Below are 23,642 nucleotides of genomic sequence, written 5' to 3'. Positions count from 1 at the left end.
AACATAAGTGGTTGAACGGGACAGAGCAGCACGGTCAACAACCTGGAGGGGGTGGGGTATGAAGTGGCTCATTTGCATTTAAAGAGCCAGCGCTCAAAACCACCTTTCTCGTGTCATTATTCAAAAATAGTTGAAGTTGAACCTGTGGAGTTGAATTGATGATGAATTCAGACCCAAGCAGAGCATTTACAGTTTATGTAGACCACAGGGAAATGTTTTAAAATGCATAATTCCATTTAAAAAAGCAAAATATCACTCCTTTAAGCTGTTTTTTAACAGGCTTGGGTTTAAATATAATTTTCCAAGCCAACATAAGGCAATTAGAGCTAGAAGAAAAACTTGTTAACACTAGCATTGCATTTACTCGTAACGTGGCTCCAATCCAGCCGCATCACCAGGAGAGCCTCCCGAAATGATGCTGCTGGACACAGTGATGGAGCTTTTTTTTTTTTTTTTTTTTTTTTTTTTTTTTTATTCTGAATAAACAACCGAAACAGCAGGAACAGGTGACCTTTTTCCGGGCTGGTATGTTTATTTCTAAAGCGTACACATGTAATTTCCACCTGCTGAGACCGTGCCAGCCTTTGTGCATCATTACATCTGTGTTGAGGTGAGTTTAACAGTTCCAGACAGTTATTAAGCGCGCATCGTGTGTTCAGAAGCAAACACGATTTGCCTTGCAGCGCCGTAAATGCAGCATGTAGTGTTTAAAAAAAAATGGAATACCGCTCCCTTTAAAGCTCCTCCATATATTACCGCTATAACATGTTGACGCAAGGTGTGTTTTGGTGCTCTTATGGGAACAGTATATAGAGAAAAACCTTTATTTGAATCATAAAATATCATGGCTTCACATAAAATAACAGTTACATACACAGCTGAAAGAAAGCAGGTCAAAACAATACAGCAGGAACTTGCTCATTAGATTTCACACACACACATGCTGTCAGTGGTTTCTATTATTTTGTTAGACTGAACATTAGGTATTAGATTCAGGAAATTACATTCTAAATGTTTCTATGTTTTCTTGGAATCTGCGCTGGTTATCTTTCATAAAGCATCTCGTCTATGTCATAAGGTAGAAATTGAGTTCATAATAGCCTTTATTGATCATGGACTCAAAAATGCATGCATCACCTTCTCAGAAAACTATCTGTAAGAAATGAGAAGCTACTCACAGCATCAGTTTGGGTTAAATGACTTATTTACAGGAGAAATATCATCACCGCAGTAATTATTCAATAGAAGGATTTTATCGAGGTTGAATCCAGGTGGGGACCTGTTTTTGGCAAGGCTGTATATGCAGCTAAAACACATATATATTCCTGTCATAAAATAATAATCTAGTGCAAAATCAGGAAATTATACTATTTCAAGAGTTTTTTTTTGTTTTTTTTTTTACATAATTTATTGAATGTATTTTTGTAATACTGGATCTTTATAAACTGCTGTAATTATTGAAGCACTGCTGAATGAGGCCGTGTTTAAGGCATTACACATTGTACATCTTCTACACAAAACACCATGGTTGCTCAGAATAAACATTTTACACGACCTGCATCCTGTTTTCTATCAAATTACCCTCCAACTGTCTTCATTATTCTCAAACCATTATTCTAAACATATGCAGTCTGGGTTTGGTAGGTGGTGATAAGCCGGTACAACGCATTTCACTCACTCATTAACGAACTCACTTCCCAAGTCCTAAGGTGACTTTATAGCCAATTAGAAATAATTACATAACCGATCTGAATCCAGAAAGATGTACTGAAGGAAATGCATGTGAATTATTCGAGCAATTCTAAAGATTACATCAACATTAGACGGTAAATATACAAGTGTATTAACTGCATAAGTGCCAATGTGTACATAGTTCATCCTTATGTTTTAAAGCAGACCTGGGCAAAGTAAGGCCCGCGGGCCACATGCGGCCCGATGGCTGACCCTGACCGGCCCGCATGAGGTCACTGGCAAAATAAAGTCAATGCAAATATTTATCAGGGTAATAGATGCAACCAATACAACGCCACAGCTTTTATTCAGTAGGATCTGCTAAATTAGTGTGTTTTCGCACATACTTTCCATTCTCAGCATAAAGCTTATGGTTATAATAAAGCTTATTGGTTTGTTGGTCAGTTTCAGCCCATTACGATGTCAGCTAATGCCAAAAAAAGAAAGAAAGATTGATTAAGAATGCAGAGATTTTAACAAGACATGGACTTCTAAGTATTTCTTCACTGAAGTCAGAAAAGGAACTGAGATATGCAAACAAACAAAGCTGCATTTATGGTTTCTTATGTAAAGTTAACACGGAGCTGGTTTTGCACATTTTTGAAAATGTTTTTGCGAATATTCATTAGATAGTTGTATTCTGTGTTCCACATTTTCATTGTATCATTGTACTGTTTCATTTACTGTTTTTATAGAGATATCCAGGGTGGGGAAGCAAAATTTACAATGAACATTTAGTTGTTTTTTCTCAGCAGGCACTACGTCAGTTGTTTTGAAACCAAACATATATTGATGTCATAATCATACCTAACACTATCATCCATACCTTTTCAGAAACTTTTGCCCATATGAATAATCAGGAAAGCAAACGTCAAAGAGTGTGTGATTTGCTGAATGCACTCGTCACACCAAAGGAGATTTCAAAAATAGTTGGAGTGTCCATAAAGACTGTTTATAATGGAAAGAAGAGAATGACTATGAGCAAAACTATTATGAGAAAGTCTGGAAGATACTATTAAAGAAGAATGGGAGAAGTTGTCACCCCAATATTTGAGGAACACTTGCGCAAGTTTCAGGAAGAGTGTGAAGGCAGTTATTGAGAAAGAAGGAGGACACATAGAATAAAAACATTTTCTATTATGTCAATTTTCTTGTGGCAAATAAATTCTCATGACTTTCAATAAACTAATTGGTCATACACTGTCTTTCAATCCCTGCCTCAGAATATTGTAAATTTTGCTTCCCCACCCTGTATATTGAGCAGAGCTGCAAGTGAATTGATGCGGCCCTTAATAACTGTCAAAGTTTCTCATGTGGCCCCACAGGAAAATTAATTGCCCACCCCTGTCTTAAAGGGTTCTGTGTAATGATATCCCAATCTCTAAACAGCAGGGGAAGTTTCGATTAAAAGTGATCACTGATCCGACTTTTTCAGTTCTGATGCCGATACCGATGCTGGAGCCTTGCGTATCGGTCGATACCTGATACCAGTCCGATATTGTTGATTTAAGAAGCTACAAGCCTTACCTAGTGCAGTGTTTCCTGTGGAATTGATCACTTGGTGTGGGCGCGGGTCAGCTTGTTTCTGACCAGAATGATCTCATGAAATCGCGTTGTATGTGACGCCAGTTTATTGCATTTGGCGTGCTATACGTACGCATTTTCATCCATTCGCGTGTTATTGAACACCATTTGATGGTGTGTCAATGCGCTAGCCACTAATCGCGCTAATTGCTAACCTTAAACCTAAGCCTAAACCTAACCTTAATCGCGCTAGCCACTGATCGCTAACCTTTAACCTAAGCCTAACCCTAACCCTAAACCTAACCGCTAATCATGCTCGCCACTAATCATGGTAATGGCGTGCTATTTTATGTGGTGTAAATATACACGCTGAAAACTTATAATGCGTACAGATAACACGCCAATTTAAAGTGGCGTGTATATTTATGCAATTTCATGATATCACCTTGAACTTTCTGATGTTTTGGTCAAAAACCCTGTGGTGTTAGTTTTCCTCACCATGGGAGACTCACTACTCCCTCTAGTGGTCATATAAATGTTTTAGCCCATTAGCGCAAATAAATTCAATTCATATCTCTACAATACAATACATTGGCATAAAATAATAATAGTAATAATAATAATAATAATAATAATAATAATAATAATAATAATAATAATAATAAACAAACAAACAAACAAAAAAACCAATACATTGGCATCTTTGGCAGAATTTCACAGCTCTTTATTCTAAACACAAATAATAATTTTAGGTCATTTTTTTAATATTTGAAAGTGAAAACATTACATATAGCCCCTTTAACCCATAAAGACCCAAACAGCCACCAACAACCAAAACCATCTACTGATCTACAATGTTTAATAACTTCTTAACCAGTAATCCTATCAATCCATGTAAATAATCGGTGTAAAATACAGTTTGTCATCTTTTCATGGTCATCAGATATGACCCATTTAGACGTTCAGAGGCTCTGTAGTTACCGTGGAAACACCATCATCTTCTACAACGTTAATTCACCCGTAAAACCCATGGAGATGGATCAATGACAGTGGATGAAGACACGTTTTATGTTTAGTTAATAAGATATTTTGCTGAAAAAGTCACTTTTTCCTTCAGTTTTCTCTGTTTTTGATATAATAACCATCAACTTTAATCTGACCTTTTATGAACATCTACATGATCAGTGAATTAAATATAGGAAAATATGGAAAAAATGCAAAATACAAAGGATAATATCACAATAAGGGTGATAAATCTCTTAAGAAAAGCTTAATATAGAGAAAAAAATAAATAAAAATTTGGAACTGCCACAAAAGTAGCACTGGGTCTTTGTGGGTTAAACATCCGTGTCAGAAGACATATCCTGTGGTCATGGTAAAGATGTAACTCACTGTTTTACTTTCCTCTATCAAAGAAAGTAAAACAACTTAGGAGACCCAAGACATTATTGACACCCAGAAGGATATGTGATCATGACTGAAGATCACCTCTACATTTTGTACAATCAGGATGCAAAAATCAACATTATTAACTCACTGAAAGTTCTAATAGTAGAAGAGAATTTCACATACAATGTAAAGGGAGCTTTGTAGCCTTAAGAAATTCACTTAACAAAGGACAATCAGAAAAAAGTAAGGAAGTCTTTCATTTGCTAAGAAATGAGAACTGCGTTTTTTGGAGCAGATGGACATTTTTGTGCTTCATGAAAAGGACTACAGTGAAAAAGTCACTATGACTTGAGATGAACAGCTGTTTAATAAAACCTCCAGAAGAAAATGCATAATGACTCCACCAAGATCCACAAAAGAAGAGCCAGGGAATGCATTTCAACACATCGCAGTGGTCTAATGATTATTTCCAAAGCTATAGACCAACATACAGACGCGGAAAAAATGATTAGACCATCAAAAGTCATCAAAAACAACAGTTATGTAATCAAGTACTAACTCCTGTGTGTATCATGTGACTAAAACAGACAGAAAAGAAAACATGGAATGACTAAAAGCACTGTTTTTGTCAGTACAATGCCATAGAAATTGATGTAAGAACTGAAGTGATTTTGGTTATTATCAAGAAAACCATGGAAAATGGCTAAAAATCAGCTCTGAAATTAAACTCTTATGAGCTATTTTTGTTGTTATCATTATATTTGTCCAAACAAATGCACCTGTAGTTGTACCAGGCATTAAAATGAATAAGAAATTGAGGAAAACAAGGTGTGGTCTAATAATTTTTTTCTGCAACTGTACAAAGCTTCCTTTAAAATGTGAATAACATGAACAGCCTCAAATATCTTCAGATAGGGTTAACTCATTTTAAACGTAGTTTGCATGCTGAAAAAGCCTAAATACTCAAATACTCAATTTCTGGTTGAGTTTTTATGTTTCTAGAAAATTCTGAAAAAAAAAAAAAATGACTTGATGATGATACAGTTGCGGAAAAAATGATTAGACCATCAAAAGTCATCAAAAACAACAGTTATGTAATCAAGTACTAACTCCTGTGTGTATCATGTGACTAAAACAGACAGAAAAGAAAACATGGAATGACTAAAAGCACTGTTTTTGTCAGTACAATGCCACAGAAATTGATGTAAGAACTGAAGTGATTTTGGTTATTATCAAGAAAACCATGGAAAATGGCTAAAAATCAGCTCTGAAATTAAACTTTTATGAGCTATTTTTGTTATTATATTTGTCCAAACAAATGCACCTGTAGTTGTACCAGGCATTAAAATGAATAAGAAATTGAGGAAAACAAGGTGTGGTCTAATAATTTTTCTGCAACTGTACAAAGCTTCCTTTAAAATGTGAATAACATGAACAGCTTCAAATATCTTCAGATAGGGTTAACTCATTTTAAACGTAGTTTGCATGCTGTCAATACTGAAAAAAAAACAAAAAAACACACATACCGTCACCTTCCTAAAATAACTGCAATAGTCTTTTTTTTTTTTTTTTTTTTTTGACAAAATGACTTTTTTGCCTAAATCATCAGATACTCAATTTCTGGTGAAGTTCTTGTGTTTCTAGAAAAATCTAAAAAAAAATGACTTGATGATGATAATTTGTTGAAAATTGTCTAAACAATGGTTATGCAAACAAGTACTAACTCCTGTGTGTATTATGTGACTAAAACAGACAAAAAAAGAAAACATGTAAATCCTAAAAGCACTGTTTTTGTCAGTAGTGACTGATGTAAGAACTGAAGTGATGTTGGTTATTATCAAAAAACACATGGAAAATGGCTAAAAATCAGCTCTGAAATTAAACTTTTATGAGCTATTTTTGTTATCATTATATTTGTCCAAACAAATGCACCTGTAGTTGTACCAGGCATTAAAATGAACAAGAAATTGAAGAAAGTAAGGGGTGGTCTAATAATTTTTTTCTGCAACTGTACAAAGTTTCCATTAAAATGTGAATAACATGAACAGCCTCAAATATCTTCAGATAGGGTTAACTCATTTTAAACGTAGTTTGCATGCTGAAAAAGCCTAAATACTCAAATACTCAATTTCTGGTTGAGTTTTTATGTTTCTAGAAAATTCTGAAAAAAAAAAAAAAATGACTTGATGATGATACAGTTGCGGAAAAAATGATTAGACCATCAAAAGTCATCAAAAACAACAGTTATGTAATCAAGTACTAACTCCTGTGTGTATCATGTGACTAAAACAGACAGAAAAGAAAACATGGAATGACTAAAAGCACTGTTTTTGTCAGTACAATGCCACAGAAATTGATGTAAGAACTGAAGTGATTTTGGTTATTATCAAGAAAACCATGGAAAATGGCTAAAAATCAGCTCTGAAATTAAACTTTTATGAGCTATTTTTGTTATCATTATATTTGTCCAAACAAATGCACCTGTAGTTGTACCAGGCATTAAAATGAATAAGAAATTGAGGAAAACAAGGTGTGGTCTAATAATTTTTTTCTGCAACTGTACAAAGCTTCCTTTAAAATGTGAATAACATGAACAGCCTCAAATATTCTTCAGATAGGGTTAACTCATTTTAAAAGTAGTTTACATGCTGTCAGTACAACACATACCGTCACCTTCCTAAAATAACTGCAATAGTAATTTTTTTTTTTTTGACAAAAATGACTTTTTAGCCTAAATCATCAAATACTCAATTCCTGGTGAAGTTTTTGTGTTTCTGGAAAAATCTAAAAAAAAATGACTTGATGATGATACAATTGCAGAAAAAAAATATTAGACCATCAAAAATTGTCTAAACAATGGTTATGCAAACCAGTACTAACTCCTGTGTGTATCATGTGACTTAAACAGACAGAAAAGAAAACATGTAAATCCTAAAAGCACTGTTTTTGGCAGTAGCTATTGATGTAAGAACTGAAGTGATGTTGGTTATTATCAAAAAAAAACATGGAAAATGGATAGGTATCAGCTCTGAAATTAAACTTTTATGAGCTATTTTTGTTGTTATCATTATATTTATCCAAACAAATGTACCTTTAGTTGTATCAGGCATTAAAATGAACAAGAAATTGAAGAAAACAAGGGTGGTCTAATAATTTTTTCCATGACTGTATGCCCTAAATGATTCCAAAGCTTGATTCCAAACCTGATGCACTGATGGCAGGATGAAATATACAGAAATATCCTGCCTGAAGCAATTTTTAGTCCATTGTTTTTGATGCTGTTATAGAAACTGTCCTCATTTTCAGAAGGGAAACACATATAGTTGTGGTTTAAGTGTTTATGCAAAAGGTTGTAGTGTGACGCGTGATCAGAGGATGTCCCTTTAACAGTGATACGAGCGATACACAGGGGAATTCAGACCTGCAGCACCTCAGCAGGACCATCCTCTGCCCTTCAAATCCAGCCACGTCACGCTCTCTCAGCAGATGAGAGCCACTCTGGCATGTCAAAGTGGATAATATGTTTGAGCAGTATCTGGAAATATACAGTCTCATTACCTAGTCTTGTTTTCAATCTGCCATTATTATAGAAAGACTCAGGGAAATGATACCATTCTTTCCAAGATGCAGTAAACCAAGTGTAAAATGATGCTTTACATTGTGATAAAAGGTAATGCATTGTGACTCGGTTTTATGCGTTTTACCTTAAACAGAGACAGTAGCTAATTCATTTTTCTGCTTTACCTTTGGCAGCGGCGTCAGTGTCATCCACATAACAGCTGAATACTGCATCAGTATCCAAAGCTTTTAGGTTCTTTAGAGGGTTTTTTTTTTTTATTATTATTATAATCATTAGGATGCTTTTGTTTGCTGTTAAAAGCATCCTCATCCTCATGGGTGTGGGTGAAAAGAATAATGCGGCTCCTTAATGGGCACCGTGTGCACTTGTGCAACGCTTGGCCTTCACACTGATTGTCACAGAGCATTGAAGAATAATGTATCCTTCAGCCTAGCTCTTCATGTTTTCTACTGATGCCTTATTACCTGCAGCGGCTGTGCATGGGATGAGTACAAATGTGGTGATTATTAGTGTCCTCAAATGCCAAGACCAAAGGGACCAGTAGCAGAAATGTGATTTCTAATGTATGTAGACATCAGCACGAGTTGGAATGTTTCATATTTAATAGAAAAACCACAGATACACAAAAACTGCATTAATGGTGCAATAAACTCTTGTGGTGACCAACCTCAGATTCCTGTTATTTTCCACATGAGGTCCATGGTCATGGTCACAGAAAACGAATAATTTTATGTGCATGAATGGACACACACATACACACACACCAGCTATTCATAGTGGAAAGAACATATTTCATACTGTGTTGACCTCCATCTAGTGGCAGAACTGAGTCCGCCTGAAATGCATTAAGATTAATGACCGAGTCCCTGCGACAGCGAGTAACACAATGCTGACACTAAAACAGACTGAAGTGAACTTCACTGTAGAAAAGAAAAAACAGACGTTTTGTAGTATAATATTTTGCAGTTCAGCATTGAATATATGTGATATATACATATATATCCAGATATATGGGGCATTTCACCATTATGAGGCAATCTCAGTGAGGAAGTTTGTAAATCTTGCAAACTGTATCAGCTCTACATATGATGCTGCAGATGTCTGATTTAATTTTAACCTAGAAAGATCCAGTGCTATTTTTGTTGCAGTTCCCAAATTATTTTTTCTATATTTTTAACCTTTCTTACATTATTTATCTCCATTTATTCTAACATTATGCTCCGTATTTTGCATTTTTTGATGAAATTCAAGACTGATCTCATGAAATCGCGTTGTATGTCACGCCAGTTCCTATGGCATTTGGCGAGCTATTCGTACGCATTTTCGTCCTTTTGCATGTTATTAAACACCATTTGATCGCGTGTCAATTACTCTAAGATCTCTGGCTCAAATATACGTAACAGATAACCTCTAACCCTCAGTGTGTGGTATTTGATGCAGCATGAACATACACACGGAAAGCTTACAACGCGTACAGATAACACACCGATTAAAAGCGGCGTGTATATTTACGTGATTTCATGATAGCACATTGAAATCAGGTATTTTCCTACATTTAATTCACTGAACATGTAGATGTTCATAAAAGCTCAGATTGAAAGTTGAAGGTTATTATATCAACAACAGAGAAAAATGAAGAAAAAGTGACTTTTTCAGCAAAATCTGTCATTGAACATAAACTTCCTGTATTTTCCTATATTTAATTTCCTACACTTAATTTAGATGCTCATGAATACTCAGTAAATTCTACAGTTATTATATTAAAAAGAGAAAATTGAAGAAAAAGTGACTTTTCCATCCACTGTCATTGATCCAACTCCATGGGTTTTACTGGTGAATTAATGTTGTAGAAGATGATGGTGTTTCCACGGTAACTACGGAGCCTCTGAACGTCCAAATGGGTCATATCTGATGACCATGAAAAGATGACAAACTGCATTTTACACCAATTATTTACATGTATTGATAGGATTAGTGAATCAACAAGTATTAAACATTTTACATCAGTAGATGGTTTTGGTCACCAGTGGCTGTTTGGGTCTTTATGGGTTACTAAAGAATATGAGCAACCATTTCACTACTATGTTTTGCTGCAGTGCTCAGTAGTGTTTGGTATCTTTCAGAGAATTGCAATTCACATGGTCTGAAAGAAAACAAGGATTCTAGCCACTTCTGCAGATTCCAATTTAAAGCTGGAGAAAACACAGACTTCGACTAATTGCAGGTATTTTCAGGCTGGTAGGAACTGAAATAACCACTCTTCCTTTGCACTGCAAATTTCAGTTTATTCAGGAAAAACCAAACAGTGTAACATTACTTTGGTTCTATCTGCTATCAGTAGTCGCTTTTCCATTGACCCTCAAATTGTGTGAATATAACTTGCGCATAAAAATTTACCTAATGGAAAAATGACAATTTTGCTAAAACTCTATATGTACAAACCTATATGTATATTTTGTCTATTGTCTTTTTTTTGTTTTGTTTTTGCTCCTTTTCTTTTTCGAGATTTTTGTCTATTGTCTTGGTTCTAGTCTATTGTCATCAGTATTTTGTTTTCTTTCATAGCTTTTTTTTCGGGGGGGGGGTACCTTTTTTTCAGGTGACTTGTAGTTTCTGGTTGTGATTTTGAAAGTAAGAATAAAAAATGATTAATAAAAAAAAAAGAAAAGAATCAAAATAAAATAAAATAGATCAAGCATAATTCACAGCTAATGGACCTGTTCCAGACTGTTTTCTCAGTAATGAATACATCGAGAAAATCGGATGGCTGGCCACACTAAATCTACCTGCAAGTACAAATAAATATAAAAAAACAAATAACCTAAATCTAAATACATGATTACCAGCTATAATTCAGTGTAGATTCCGTTAACCCTGTAACACCAAATGTATCATATTTGATACATGAGTTCTGAAGCCCTCTACATGATCAGTGTGATATTTTTTTCTTGAAATACCTGATGTATACAATTAGATACATGCAATACACAGATAATCCACCAGGGGGGAGGAATTTGTTCACCAGAGGCCTATGCAATGACACTGCAAGACTGTCATTAATGAAAAAGGAGGCAGAACTTTGACAATTTTGAAAAGGAATTACCAATTTGTTAGACGTGTTTGTGTTATATAGTGTTTTTGTTTGTTCAGAAAGAAAAATATTTGAGCATTGAGACCTGATGTATCAAACATGATACAAAATTGAAATTACATATATGGAAATTGATATTTGAAAAAATGTTTTTTTGGGTTGTTCAGAAGGACCAATAAAGGCTCCAGTTTCAAAGAACTGGAATTTTCTGTCAACGAGTTAATGGTTCAGGCTTTACAGGGTTAAACATGACTCTACTGCTGTAGACGTTTGGAAAAGGGCTTCACTTTTCCATCACACCACCATGACGGGTCATCTATATTTATAGTCTTTTGATTTGGACTGAGAGGAGAAGGACAGTGTGTGCTTTTGGTTTCTGCAACTTTAATGAAGCTGAATGTGTAAAAGTATTAAGTTGAACAATAAAAAAGGCATTATCAGAACTGAAAGGAAAGTATGGTGCTTTATTCTGCTGCTTCTGTAACTGAGTGTAAAACAGTAAAAAAAGCATTTATAAGTGTCTTTGTTATTGACTCAAAGTTTCGTCGTGTCTTCCCGTTGTCCATTTACCTCATGATTTTCCCTGTAATAGCTCTTTGATTGAAATAAATGAAGCCTCCATATATGCCTTGAAGTTCAGACAGCAAATGTATTAAACAAATAAATCTTTACAATGTTATTTTGCAAATAAATGACAAATAAAATTGCTTGCTTTTTTTGTCTCAAAGTCAAAACTCCAATTTCTATTAAAATTTCTCCGCCTTAGTTGACTGACGGTCACACGGCTGTCTGGGCTGTCTCATTAGCCCCTTCAATTTACAATTCTAATACAGTACTTCAGGTTCAGGATGAAAGTTTGAGCATGAAATATGGAGGCGTTTGGCATTAATTTGTGAATTCCTGTAAATGTTTCTCATCTCACCTTGTTTCCATCTTTGTGAGTGGATTCCTGTTGTCTAAATTTGCATGTTTAAATCTTCTGTCCAATGCCCCGTGTCTAAATGTTTTAATAAGATATTTCTTTTTCTTGTTATGAAAAAAATACTTTGAGGTCTTGCTTTATTAAACTTGCAACAAAAACTGAAAAAGTACTCGTGTCCCGCAGGCCTAAGATGCAGACAGGATTTAAGGTCTTGAACTTCATATTTATTCATACAAGGCTTTTATTTCTTTATTTATTTGTTGCAAGTAAAATATATAAGTTTGGAGCTAACATCCAATCTGTCCCTTCTTTTCACTTTTACAGCAGCACCACAAAAGACACAACATGACTGTAGATGAATGAAAAACAAAAATAATGGTTTATATTGTCTTGTATAATTACCTCTTCAATTACTGCTATTACTTTTACTTTAATATCTAAATTGTCCCTTTCAGGAAAACAGCTGCTTGTATTACACTCCAATTTAGTCACTTGGGTGTTTTTAAACATTCATTTATTTCTCTTGTGGATGCATTTTGAAAATAAGTAGTTAGGGATGTCTGTTTTATAAATGGAAAAACAATCACAATAATAATCATAAAAAAACAGAATCCATTGGACATAAAGGAAGAGGAGCGCCATACTGTTATATATGAAAAATATTATAACATGTATCTATGTGATAGATATACTACAAAAAAAAAAAAAAAAAAAAAAGGTGTGTTATACATAGCCTGGCAAAAAAAAAGCAAATAGTCAGATTATTTAACCCTAAAGCCCAATCCCAATTCACCCCTTACCCCTACCCCTTGAAACAGAGCTGCAAGGGGTAGGGGTTGAAACATTCCCCTATGAAATGGGACAACACTTCATGACCTGTTATCAGTAGTTATCGCTGACGCTCTCAACAGGTGCGAAAACTTTGTTTCCGAAAGTATTCCCCATTCCGTCAGCAGCTGTAACCATCTCTGTTGTATGGGCTTTGGTCATCTTTTTCCGGGTATCAACTATAAACTGCAAAAATGTCATCTATAACACACTGAAACAGAATTAAACGATCGATCAAATGATTAAGTTGTTTACGAAGGAAATACGTACATTTGTGTGTTTCTTTCATCACACTGCTGCAAGTTTTGGCTGTGTTTACCTCCATTTTACCAATGATTCGAACAGAATTATGGGAAATTTCTCCTACCCCTCCATTTGTGGTGTGGTCCTGAAATACCTCCGTTTCGAGGGCTATACAGTAGGAGTGTGCCGAAAAATTGATTCATATAAAAATTGTGATTCTCATTTACTACGATTCAGAATTGATTTAAAATGTCCCAAAATCGATTTTAAAAAATAAAACAAATTCACCGGTAGTCTGCCTGTTTTTTACACGGGACATCCTGACGTCATCACGCAGTCGGTCCTGGAACATACATATGCGTGGTGAGCACCAAAACAAAGAGGAAACTAATGGAGGAGGTAGGGTTAGCGGCTTGCGCAATTAGCGGCTAGTGCGATTAGTGGCTAGGGTAAACAATTAGCACAATTAGATTAGATCATGAGGGTCCTTTTTACACCTATAGATTGAAGCAGAAATCATAATGAATCAAATTGTTTTGAATTGAAAATTGATTTTGAATCGAATTGTAGCCCAAAAAATCCAAATCAAATCGAATTGTGAGACAGTGAAAGATTCCCACCTCTACTATACAGCCCTCCCGCTTAGCCCTTCTCTTCCGTCTAATTGAGAATCAGGACAACACTACCCCTTCATGTCTACATGCAAAACGGAGAGGTAGGGGTAAGGGGGAGGGGCCAGGGGGTGACTTGGGATTCAGCCTAAATGATTCAGTGAGTAGCTTCTCAATTCTTAAACAACTATAATTTTGTGAAGTCTGGACTGTGTTTCAAAGGAAAAAGGTCACGTGGTCTGAGTCCAGATTGACCCTGTTCCAGAGTGACAGGGTGAGAAGAGAGGTGGATGAAGTGATTACCCATGATTCCTAATGCCTTCAGTACAAGACTGTGGGGGCAGTGTTTACGATCTGGGGTTGGTTCAGTTGGTCAGGTCCAGGTTAAGTGACGTTATGTGTCTGAGAACTGATAATAAATGTGATATTACATTAACGTATCAAAACGACACCACAGCAAATTGATGCTGCAATTAGAGCTGCACAATATATCGTTTGAGCACTGTCATCGCAATGTACGTGTGCGCAATAGGCACATCGCAGATTCTGCAATGTACCCTACCAACAAAAAGTTAAAAATATTTCTTCTTTTTTTGTCTTTTTCTGTCATTTTTGCCATTTGTAAATAAAACTATGTCTGGTCATTAAAAAAATGTGTTTCAATTCAATTCACACACAAAAAAGTAAAAAGCGCTGTGGAAGAATCCCAACTGAAAAAAATAGCCCAAAAATTTGAAATATCCTTAACTTTTTGTTTGTAGTGTAGGAGGCAAATGAACTCAATGTGCTCTCTTCTAGTTTCAAGGGTAACTGACACACACTGCACACAGCGATTCACCAATCACAATCGTTCTTAATTAGTTTGCTGAAACAGACCATGCCCCTGCACACGGAGTGAGTCGCTGGTAACAACATTGAAAAATTAGCAACAAACAAGAGAAAATCACCAAAAAGTAAGAGTTGGTGTCAAAAAGAAAAGCAACGTCAGTTATCTGGAATTATTTCGGCTACAAGAAGGATGATATCGAAACACTTGTTCTGTGTCGATAGTACCTTAATGCACTCGTTGCCACAAAGAGAGGAAACACAACTAATTTGTTTTAACATTTTTGTCTGCACCACACAACTATTATATCCTTCTGAGTATTTTTCCATATTGAAACATATATATTGCAGGGTTAAAAAAAAAAAATCGCAATGTCAGTTTTTTCCAATATTGTGCAGCCCTAGTTGCAATTCAAACTAAATACAGTCCAGCGAAATGTTAGTGGGACTTTCTTTTTTGACCAGGCTGTGTACGTGCAGTAAACATGCCGAACTATAATTACATTCAGTTTCAGTCGCAGAAAATTCCAAACAGTTAAGGAAATTGTGTTTTTGCATAGTTCAAACCACCACCTGTGAATGCTGGGAATTTGTGTTGAGGAAAACAATGGTGGCAGTTTCCAGATCGTCTACGTCCCCTGAACAGTCCTGAAGGACATAAGAAGAAAATATTACAGATTACTGAAGTATACACTCAAGTACATAGTATATTGTTGATTATGACGTTGGATACTTCGATGAGGGCTTACATTGAGTCTTGCTTTCACTCCCTCGATCTGTCTTTGTGCAACATCTTGTTCTACAAATAGAAAGTGAGCATCTTTAATAGAATAGAATAGAATAGAATAGAATAGAATAGAATAGAATAGAATAGAATAGACTTTAGTGTCATTACACCAGTTGTGCAGGGTTCTCTGCCAGCGACAGTGCACTTACATCAAGTAGCAATACAATAGATAGACATTTTTTAAAAAGTATAAAAATACAAATGTGTGCAATCGACAAGTTTAAGCCACAAGTAATAAAAAATCTCTCCATTCATTTAAATGTACTCAGTGCACTTACAGCAGGGCTGCCAAACTCATTTTAGTTCAGGGGCGACATTCAGCCCAATATGATCTGAAGTGGCCAGTAAAATAATAACAGTGAAAAAAGTACAATTAAATTATGAAAATCTTTATATCTACAAAGTTTCCTTAAAAATGTGAATTATGTGAACAGCCTCAAATATCTTCAGAAAAATAACTGTAATTTTCAAATGTCTATCATTTACACATGTACGTTACAACATACAGATCACAGTGGATCTAAAAATACACAAAACATTTAGCAACAGGCAAAATATTGGTAAAATTACCCTCACTTCTCTTACGATATTTCAAGTTGTTCATATTTTGTTCAGGTTATTCACATTTTTTGTGAAAGGATAGTTAGTAAATGTAAGCATTTTCATGAGATTTACTTTTTTTTTTTTACATTAAAACAAAGAGAAATATCTGTAGTAGTCATTATTTATAGGTTATTATGATAGTATTCTACTGATCTGACCATTTGAGATCATATTGGTCTGTGTGTGGCCCCTAAACTAAACCTATTCTTAACCCATAAAGACCCAGTGCTACTTTTGTGTTAGTTCCCAAATGAAGTTTTCTCTACTTTTAACCTTTCTTGAATGATTTACCACCATTTACTCTAATATTATGCTCTATATTTGCATTTTTAAGTGAAAATCATGTATTTCCCTATATTTAATTTACTGTTTATGTAGATGTTCATCAAAGTTCAGATTAAAGTTGAGGGTTATTGTATCCAAAAAAGAGAAAACTGAGGAAAAAGAAAATTGTTAACTGAACATAAGTGTCTCCATCCACTATCATTGATCAAACTCCATGGGTTTTACTGGTGAATCAATGTTGTACTGAGCCTCTGAACATCCAAATTGGTCATATCAGATGATCATGAAAAGATGAAAACTGCATTTTACACCAATAATTTACTTGTATTGTTAGGATTAGTCTATCAACAGTTATTTAACATTTTATATCAGTGAATGGTTTTGGTCGCCCGTGGATGTTTGAGTCTTTGTGGATTAATATCTTCAGTGTAATTTTTGCATTTCACAAATTCATCCCAAGGGCCGAATTGGACCCTTTGCCAGGCTGGTTTTGGCCCGCGGGCCGTATGTTTGACCCCTGTGATTTATAGTTTTTATATACTGATAGAGAAGGCTGATCTTGCACTGATTACCCTGTAAGTCGCTTTTGAAAGAAGCTTCTGCCAAATGCATAAATGTAAATGATTAAATGAGAAAAATGCAGAAAAAATATGACGTTTCCTTACTGTGCAGGTTCCACATCTTTTTTGCAAATATGGCAAATCCCACAAAGAACATGAGGGAAGCGCAGACCAGCAGAGCTCCCAAGATGTGACTGAAAGCAGAGAGACACCAGCAGGACAGCTTTAAGAGCAGGTATGTCTTATACTGCACTGCATCTGTTCTCATTGTGTGTAAGAACACAATGGCCAAAATGAAGACAGATAGATACTCCTTGGCAAGATGGCAGGATCATTATCTGTGCTTGACTGAGCTGAACTTAAGCTGAACTCCATCATAATGCAGATAAGCATCCATAGTGAATGGGGGAAAGGTATCAGTACACATAAAAGATACAGTTAAGGGCAGCTGCTTGAAAATTCTTTGGGCAAATTTAGGTTGAAAAATACACAAGGACATTGTGTCCTGTTATCTAAAAGCAAAGGAGATACTGTAAGGAAATGACAGCTACAATTCCTGTCAACAGCTTCTAAAGAACATTTTTTACATACTTGAATGTGCTATCAAGTTCTCAATAATTGCTGTTTTTTTCCTAAAAAAAAAAAAAAATTGTTGCTTTTCAACATACAATACAGGGGTGTAAGAAATTAATGATTCCATGATATATTGTGATATTTGTATCGATATTAAAAAATACTGTATTGATATTTCTAGGTATCCTACTATAATGGACATTCTGTGTCCGACACGTGTCCAGATGTTTGTCCCGATGTTGCAGCATGGGAGGCCGTATGGGTGCAATGCCGCTGTTGCACCTATGAGGGCGCTATTGTACAATAGCACCATGGGTACAATGACACTAGTTTATTCAAATGCAGACATGGCAGAGGGTTTATTTTTCTTTTTTTGTTTTTCTTTTTTTGTTGCAAATGTCTGTAAAATATGTATTTACTGATAGATATTGATATTTATATTTATAGCTTATTTATATACTGAAATTAGTGCTGTCAAACGATTAAAATATTTAATCAGATTAATCACAGGGTTGCTGTAGATTAATTTTGATTAATCACGATTAAATATCATTCATTTGTAATTTATATTAATCACGTTTCATTTTGCATGAACAGACTCAAGAAAGAAGGGAATATAAATGCACTTAACATGTTTATTAAACACCGTCAGCAGTTTTAATAAAACAACTGTTCCATCTTGGTTTTTTTGTCCTCATATTTCCATCCAGAGGGTCAACATGCTGTTTAGCATCTTCCATCTTTATGGGTTGGTTCTGCTGCCTGTCACTACCAGATCAACTGCCCATTTGTCCATGCACAACAATAACTCTACTTGGACAAACTGCCCAAAATGCGTTGCCAGAGACTTTCAGAGTCATTCTGGGCAACAGATGGATCAATTGTGTTAACATTTTTAATCAGATTAATCATGATGATGGATTAATCCTTGTTACAAACATCACTTAATAAACAATAATGCACTATACTTTCCTGTTACCTCCCTCCTTATGTGCAATATATCTATTTATTCACCTAATACCATCATTAAGCTCTTACTATGCTGTGTCTAAGTCTGCCTTAATATTTTGTTGTTAGGTGTGTGTTTTTTTTTGTCGAGCCACTTTTATTTTGTCTTAGATACTTTCATTGTCTTAGCTGCTTTTACTTGTTTTTATCTTAGTTTTAGCTGCTTTTAATTGTTTTTAGCTACCTCTATTTTGGGTATAGTATTGGTTCTCTTTTATGTCAAGCTTGATTGCACGGATCTGAAGAGCACCTTGAATTTTGTCATGTTGATGCCTTGTGCTAATATGATGAGACTGAAGCTTCTATCTATCTATCTATCTATCTATCTATCTATCTATCTATCTATCTATCTATCTATCTATCTATCTATCTATCTACTGATAAAGCCAGATGTTAAAACTTTATTTATCCAAATCCTGCAGTTTAAGTTTTTACAAAGGACATTTCTTGTGTAATTCCATTTTTCCTAGAAATAATCTTTTAAAAAGTAAAGAAACAAAGCAAACAAAAAAAATATTGCCTTGTTAACAGTATTGTGAATAGGGGTGTCTATTGGCAAGAATCTGGTGATACGATACAAATCACAATACTACAATCACAATATGATATATCACAATATATCATGATACTGTTAAAAAGGTAACTTTTGTTTGTTTCTTTTTTAAAAATGATTATATCCTGGAAGATTTGAATTACATCAGAAATATGCACTAATACTACACATATTTTCATTTGATCACAACAGGATCTAATGCTATATCACAAAATCTTCTTGTGTTAAAAACTTAAATTTTGTTTTACAGACATTACAGTTTAAGATCCTGCTCAAATGTTCATATTCTATTAGTTCAGAACTAACATCAAAACATTATTTTAGTGCAATCCCAACAAAGGAACTCACATCTGCTTCTCTCAGACAGTAAAAAGTGCTTTTAGGATGCTTCAAATAACCATTATTTAATAAAATAGTGTTAAATAACATTAAATAAGATATAAACAATACAGAAAAACAAAAAACAAAAATGAACCTCCACAATATCTGCATTTGAATAAATACCTAAAAAATATCGATACAGTACTTTTTAATATTGTGTATTGTGAAATGAAATACCGCGATATATTGCACAACCGGTATTTTCTTACACCCCTAATCATGATATATGGCGATACATCGCGTCATGATCCTATTATTGGGATTTGTATCATATCACTAGATTCTCGCCAATACACACCCCTACACATAAAACACATGCAATGCAACCTAACAAGCACTCAGTGTTCTGTTTGTACCTGTGTGGGTTCCAGGACTGCTTTGCAATGGGTTCAGGTGGAGGCAGGTTTTCAGTAGAAGCTGGGCTTGTCACAGGTCCTGGTGCTGCAGATAAAGATATTGCATAGATGAAAAATGATGAGCACAAGAGTGTTTGTAGCTGTAGCCACAGAGTTCATAAAATCAATATTCTTAATAAGTAACTTGTAATAATCGATACTTTCTACAGCTGGAGACCTAGGAGCCGTGTCATCTATCACAAAGTCGTATTGATCTTCCAGCTTCATTAGGCTACATCTCAGTCCTGTGACTGTAAGATGAATTGCAGAAAAGGCCATGCTGCCCCAGAATTATGCTGCATTTGACACCTACATGTACACGCCTGGGTTAAATAGTCTGTAATGACTTTTAAGAATTTTAAGTGGCGAGGCACGTCATCAGTGACATTTACTGATGGCGCCGGCCTCCACCTGTCAGGCTTAACTGATTAAAGATTGAAATTGTCCAGATACCCACTGAATGAAATATTAAAATTGATTATATGTATTTTCAGATGCCCTACAAAGGACCTACTAGTCGAGGGTCGAGGCGTGACGAGCACGTGCACGGATATCTGCTGCTGTCCTACGCCACACCAGTACCAGCCCGTATCTCGCATCTGCAGCTTCTTTAAGGTTACAGTGAAAGTCCCAGTTCTGTCATCGCTGATGGCCACTGAAGTGTCTTGGTAGTTCCCTTCAGAATCCGTCAGCAGACAGGAGCTCCAGTCTCCACTCCGGCACCACTTCTTTTCACTTTCTCTGTTGGCAAGTAGTCACAGGGGATTCAAAGAATGCTGGCTGCCCATCTGTGTTTGACTTGAATTGAGGATTTTGAGAAAAATAACTGTGTCTGGGGTTTGCTGACGCTTGACACATAAAGAGAAAAAAATCATCTCAAATGGTCTGAATGGTAAAATGTAAAAAAAAAAAAAAAAAAAAAAAAAGATGACATTTATAATATGATCAATAAGAAAGTACCTGTATCTCTCGCTGTAGAGGCATTCAACTGTGACACTACTTCCCTCCTCTCCACTCAGTCTGCTGTTCACCACCGACATACCTGCAGGAAGTAAAGCAGCTTTACAAAAAGAGCCTGCATGTGTACAAAATGATGTTCTCAAAGGACTATCAGCTCAAGACGCTTTAAAATACTTTGCGACATGACTGTTTATATCGCTTACCATGAATGATGTTGATGTTAGTGAATGCCACGACATCAGCACTCCACATACCGCCGACCTCCATGCCACACATGTACCACCCAGAGTCCCCCTCCTTTAAATTTTTCATGGTCACAGTGAACACCAGTTGGACCGGGTCGTCAAAAATGCTGACTTTGTCCTCAGCCAAGTTGGATGAACGTGGGTCGTCTGAGCGAGCTAAGCTGGTGCAGAATTCCCTGCTACGCCCATGGCACCAGTATTTTACATATCCGGCGTACTGGGGCTCGTAATGACATGGGATTGCAAGGGATCGACCCTCCAGGACTGCAAACTCTTCATCTGTGGTTACCCTGCAGAGACAAGCTGAGGCCCACAGGGGAAAACTCAGTATTTAAGAAGACTTTAAATGAAATTAAATGTTTTGGCAAGTATAAATATGCATTTTCTAGTTTATCTAGTTATGGAAAACAGATAGATGCTACCCCTTTTTTCTCTATTTATGTGACATTAACAGCACCTTTGCTCTGTTAATATTTTGTCTCATTTGTTTAACCTATAAAGACCCAAATAGCGACTGGCAACCAAACCATCTACTGATCTAAAAAGTTTAAAAACTTCTGAACCACTAAATCTATCAAAATGTTGAAATAATTGGTGTAAAATAGAGTTTGTCATCTTTATTTAACAGTATAATATTGAAATGATTTAACCCATAAAGACCCAAACAGTCACTGGCAACCAAACCATCTACTGATCTAAAATGTTTAAAAACTTCTGAACCACTAAATCTATCAAATGTTGAAATAATTGGTGTAAATGCAGTTCGTCATCTTTTCATAGTCATCAGATATGACCCATTTGGACGTTCAGAGGCTCTGTAGTGAACGTAAGTAAGTAAGTAAATTTTATTCATATAGCACTTCTCACAGATAAAATCACAAAGTGCTTTACAGTTTAGAATAAAATGTTAATAAAAGCTTAAAATAATAAAATGAAATGTCATACATACACCAGAAAAAACAAAACAAAACAGAAGTAAAGAGAAACAGATAATAACACAATAACACAAGCCCATAAATCATCAACCCAGACTAAACGCTTGACTATAAAGATAAGTTTTGAGCGCCTTCTTAAAGGAGTCAATGGACTCGATGCTCTGTAGAGTTAGAGGTAGTGCATTCCACAGGCGTGGAGCACTGTGGAAACCCTGTCATCTTCTACATCATTGATTCACCAGTAAAAGCCATGGAGTTGGATCAATGACGGTGGATGGAAATGCTTGGTTTATGTTTAATTAATGTTATATTTTACTGAAAAAGTCACTATTTCTTCAGTTTTCTTTGTTTCTGATAAAATATCATTTGAATGAACTCTAAGCTTTACTGAACAGCCTCATGACCAGTGAATTAAATGTAGGAAAAAACATGATTTACAGTAAAAATGCAAAATACAGATCATAATATTACAATAAATGGTGATAAATCACTTAAAAAAAAGGTTCAATATGGAGAAAAACATACTTGGGAACTGCCACAGAAGTAAGACTGGGTGTTTATGGGTTAAGCAAAGTCATTGCTCTATTTCTCTGGAACATAATTTGACTAAAAAGAAAATGTTAAGCTAATGCTAAGCTGAGTTAAAAATTAACTCGCTGTTAACCTTATAATTAACCTAACAGACAGAAATGACATTGGGTTTTCTCATCTAACTCCTAGCATGAAAGCAGCTAAGCACATTTCCAAAACAGTCTAATACGACTTTAACAGACATTTACTGTCAGAGCAGAAGACTTTGGTTTCCCACAGTGGACATTTCTTATCTCTGACTGAGGGATGGGAAAAGTGGCCTTAAGCAATCCTTGTTCCACATTTACAGTTTGTAGAGGGGAGAAAAAACCCTTTTCCCACTTAAACTTCCCACTCCATACTTCATCCGGAAATTGGATTATGCCCTGATAATAGAGATTTGGGTGGAGGACAAAAATGCAGGCTTTGAAGACCAACCAGTCCAAATAAACATCAAACATACTTTAGCCAAAGGGTAAAAGCACAGTCAGAAACTTGGAAAACACAAAAGCCTTCTCCATATTTGTAAAAGGAATGACAGCTTTAACTGTTTACCTTGTCACACATACAAAGTGTTTTTATACAGGAAAATAATGGGATAATAAAGGCACAGAATAAGGAAACTTCAGCTCCTTATATTCAATAACATGACTTGCATGTAACGCTTTGAGAAGGTAAAATAAAGTGAACTGGCTCCTCCTGTCAGTTAGTCTGTCTACAAACAAAACAAATAAAGCTGGTTTAATACTCTGGTAAGTATGTGACATCCACAGAAGGACAGTTAGTATTACCTGGGATCCACAGGCACAGGGTCAGGGGAAGTATGAGGAGTAGCGACATGTCTAAAAGTCTGTTTAAAGTTCAACAAGTGAATCTTCCATAGCGCAAAGGCAGACGACACTTTTATTTTTTGGGGTACTTCGCCCACGACCGGGGTTACGTCCTACGTGTTACGTTCTACGTATTTCGCCAGGGGGCGTGGTTACGTCCTACGTGTTAGAGTTAAGGATAATGGAAAAACCGGGTTATGACACCGCGCGGAC

At 35.6% G+C, this 23,642-nt stretch overlaps 1 protein-coding gene across 1 annotated transcript; it reads right to left on the bottom strand.

The window, feature by feature from the left end:
* Nucleotides 1–14,712: 14,712 nt before the first annotated feature.
* Nucleotides 14,713–23,519, bottom strand: pigr (polymeric immunoglobulin receptor). Its single transcript, XM_030159437.1, has 8 exons — nt 23,391–23,519; nt 21,053–21,397; nt 20,850–20,931; nt 20,404–20,630; nt 19,851–19,935; nt 17,085–17,173; nt 15,494–15,543; nt 14,713–15,392 (listed from the first exon to the last, which is right to left on the bottom strand). Exons 1-8 carry the CDS (start codon nt 23,437–23,439, stop codon nt 15,306–15,308), a joined length of 1,014 nt encoding a protein of 337 aa, XP_030015297.1. The 5' UTR covers nt 23,440–23,519; the 3' UTR covers nt 14,713–15,305.
* Nucleotides 23,520–23,642: the final 123 nt, after the last annotated feature.

The sequence above is a fragment of the Sphaeramia orbicularis genome, chromosome 17 (assembly GCF_902148855.1).
Source record: "Sphaeramia orbicularis chromosome 17, fSphaOr1.1, whole genome shotgun sequence".
Lineage (NCBI taxonomy): Eukaryota > Metazoa > Chordata > Actinopteri > Kurtiformes > Apogonidae > Sphaeramia > Sphaeramia orbicularis.
Note: the sequence above shows the minus strand (reverse complement) of the source record. Positions and strands in the feature narration are given on the sequence as shown.